At 49.3% G+C, this 3,304-nt stretch overlaps 1 protein-coding gene across 1 annotated transcript; it reads left to right on the top strand.

Moving 5' to 3' along the window:
- The first annotated feature begins 236 nt into the window (after nucleotides 1-236).
- On the top strand, nucleotides 237-2,097 carry LOC102844330 (protein FAM115C-like). Its single transcript, XM_006887261.1, has 2 exons — nucleotides 237-355; nucleotides 1,461-2,097. Exons 1-2 carry the CDS (start codon nucleotides 237-239, stop codon nucleotides 2,095-2,097), a joined length of 756 nt encoding a protein of 251 aa, XP_006887323.1.
- Nucleotides 2,098-3,304: the final 1,207 nt, after the last annotated feature.

Below are 3,304 nucleotides of genomic sequence, written 5' to 3'. Positions count from 1 at the left end.
GGCTGCCTTGCCAGGTGGGTGCGGGCTGACGCCCTGCCCCCTTCTAGGCCTCCACCGAGGGGCTTGTTGAGAAGTGATGGGACAGTCTGCTTTCACAGCTGTGTGAGGTGAGGAGGGAGGAAGTGGGGAAACTGAGGTGGAGAGGAGGCAGATGGGGAGTGTGATCGGGCAATCAGTCTCCTTGGGATTAGATCCAGCTGAGGAACCCCAGGCTGCTCCAGAAGGCATCTGGCTCCATGCACAGGGTGGGAATGCCCCTGGGCGCCCACTACCCTGAACTCAGATCCAGAGTAGACACCGAGACCCCCTACTCGGGCATTGAGGAGGGGGCTCCACATGTGGTGTCCACATTGCAGTGAGTGGAATGTGAGGTCACCAGGAAGAGAGCGAAAGGACAATGCTGTGTCCTCTCAGCCCTCCCCATGCCAGATGAGCAGACCTTGGACCCAGACCTCCTGACTCACAGAATCCCACCAGGAGGAGAACTGGCCCTTGCTGTGCAGACAATGATGGCCAGGGGTTTTCTAGGGAACTACTTAGAAAGAACTAGAGAGGCCACGTTGATATTGACCTTGAAAACCAAAGCTCAGGGTGCCATGGTGGCTCGCCGGGAGCACCACGCTCTGGTCTCAGGCATCCTGTCACTTCCTATCTCTCGGCCTAACTGGCCAGGGCCATAGACCCCGGCCCACCTCAGATCCATGCCCAGCACCCCACACCCTCGTTCTCCTTCCATCCACACTGCCTGTCTTCAACAACTGCCTTCTGCTCTCCTGGTCTCCACACAACCACTCCTTGCCATTCTTCCCAGCATCTAGGGTCCATCTTGATAAATTCTGCACAGTGAGGCTTTACCAGTCAATCTTGAGCACTCCCTCCAGTCTGACATGTACTTTATTTCTGTATAGTAATACATAATTATTAATTAATATTAATTAATTAATATAAAGCAATGTATAGTAATTGTGTGGTGTGTCCTCTAAACTGTTGGGTTACAAAGCTCTTTGCTCAGACATGTCAGGTTCTTTTTTTAAATTTTTCTACTAGTTTAATTACAAAATTCAAATACAAATTTGAACAAATTCTTTCAATTTCCCTCACCCCCCCCCATCAAATTATATAACTCAATGATTAATCCCCCCTTTCCCCTGCACATCCACATCCCTTTGCTTCCAGCCTCTCCCACCCCTCCTGGATCCTTATAGTCTTTCCACAATAATGTTTTTATACAATATTTATCCTTCCATGACTGAGTTAGTTCACTCAGTGTAATGCTCTCCAGTCCCTCCCAAGTTAGGTAATAATTTACAAAGTTATTGCTCCTGTGTGCTGCATAGAAATGTCAGATAGCCCTTGTGTGTTGTCACCGCAGTGCTGGAGGACAACTTTCTGAATGAATGTATAAAAACTTGGACTTTCTTACTCCTTCTCTTTGTTCCCACCACACCATGTTTCTGCAGAAGTCAAGCAGCCATGGTGATTCCCGCTGCTACATTCCAGGCCCTCATGAACGGGGTGACAAGCTGGCATGTCCCTGAAGATGCGGTCCCCTGCGAACTGCTTCTGGTTGGAGACTCTGCCTTCCCAGTGATGGTCAACGACAAGGGCCAGGTCCTCATCGCTGCCTCCTCCTATGGCCATGGCCGCCTGGTGGTGGTGGCCCACGAGGGCTACCTGACGGATGCTGGGTTTGCTGCATTCCTTGTCAACGCCGTGCGCTGGCTCTGCCTCACCCCTGGGACTCCTGTTGGTGTGCATCCGTCCCTGGGGCCCCTACTCAGCATCCTTCAGGAATCTGGGCTCCACGCCCAGGTTGAGGAGCAACCAAGAGAGCCCTTGGGGGCTTACTGCATCAGTGCCTACCACGGCACCATGGCGGAGCAGCTGGTCCAGTTTGTGAAGCGTGGAGGGGGCCTGCTCATCGGGGGCCAAGCCTGGCACTGGGCCAGCCAGCATGGCCGTGACAAGGTGCTGTCTGAGTTCCCTGGGAACCAGGTGACCAGTGTGGCCGGAGTGTACTTCACTGACACCTATGGGGACAAACAGTGCTTTGTAGTCTCTAAGGAAGTACCTGAAATCCCACTTCAAGTCAGGTGAGTGGTGTGCCCCTCATGGGAATTGGGATTGGTGTTAAAGTAGATGTGTCCTCTCCCCACGGAGCGAGCGTCCATATGAACACAAGGGTTTCCACTTCAGTGTTGGAATCGGCCCAGGCTAAGCCAGCATCATTCAGAAGCACTGGCATGCAAGAGGCCCTGTCTCACCCCAGGCCTCTCCTACGGCCACAGCAAACTTCAGGTCAGTTGTTGTTGTTGTTGTTGTTGATTGCTGTCAAGTTGAGCACGACTCATAGCAACCCTATGAACAAAAGACCCAGACCCTGCTCTGTAGCTATCATTGTTTCTCTAAGTTCATAGAGATCACAGATTCAGGTCCACAGACGTGTCCTGCTCCCCACTGCCTCTCCCAGAGCCTGGTGTCTGCACCATATTGTTGTTGAGCTGCCAGTGAGTCAACTCCAGGTCAGAGGAGGACAGAGCAAACACACTGCCCGTCCTGGGCCGTCTTCGTGGTGACTGGGCTTTGTGTCCATTGCTGTGGCTAGGGTGCCAGTCCACACCAATGAAGGTTACCTCGTCTTCGCCCTCCACTTGACCAGTCCCGATGTCCTGCTCTAACTCCTGAGCTTCCCTGATGACATGTCCACAGGAAGTGGATTGAAGTCTTGCCACCCTGACTTCTAAGTAGCATTCTGGCGATATTTCTAGGAAGATGCATTTTCTGTAGACAGTCCTTGGATGTTCAACATTCCTCACCAACACCGAAATGAAAGGCATACATTGAAGTTGTCACATTTCACACAAATGAACATGTAAATAGCCTTTGGTAGTATTTTCATTTTCACAATATTGAGTCTTCCTTTCCATGAGCAAAATATACTCTTCCATTTCTCCAGGTCTCTTTTTGTTTCTTGTAGTAATGATTTGTCATTTTCTTTGAATAGAACTTTTGTGCTTCTGGTTAGATTTGCTCCCAAGTATTTAATCGTGTGATTAGCCATTGTGAAGTGTATTTTTCTTAGCTCTAACTCTGTATTCTCATTGGTCCTGTAAAGAAATACAATTGATTTTTGTATGTTGATGTTGTATCCTGTCACTTTGATGAATTGATCAACTATGTCTGGTAGTTTTCTTGCCGAGTCTTTATGGTTTTCTAAGTATACTATGATTTCATATGCATATAGAGATAATTTTACCTCCTCTTTGCCAATTTGGATACCTCTTATTTCCTTCTTTTGTTTTAT

This window comes from Elephantulus edwardii, unplaced genomic scaffold, assembly GCF_000299155.1.
Source record: "Elephantulus edwardii isolate Elephantulus edwardi_28Jun2011 unplaced genomic scaffold, EleEdw1.0 scaffold00055, whole genome shotgun sequence".
Classification (NCBI taxonomy): domain Eukaryota; kingdom Metazoa; phylum Chordata; class Mammalia; order Macroscelidea; family Macroscelididae; genus Elephantulus; species Elephantulus edwardii.
Note: the sequence above shows the minus strand (reverse complement) of the source record. Positions and strands in the feature narration are given on the sequence as shown.

Coding starts and splice junctions, on each gene's coding strand:
- LOC102844330 (XM_006887261.1), top strand. CDS start 237: ATGCACAGGGTGGGAATGCCCCTGGGCGCCCACTACCCTGAACTCAGA. Junction 356..1,460: donor CATGTGGTGTCCACATTGCA/GTGAGTGGAATG, acceptor ATGTTTCTGCAG/AAGTCAAGCAGCCATGGTGA.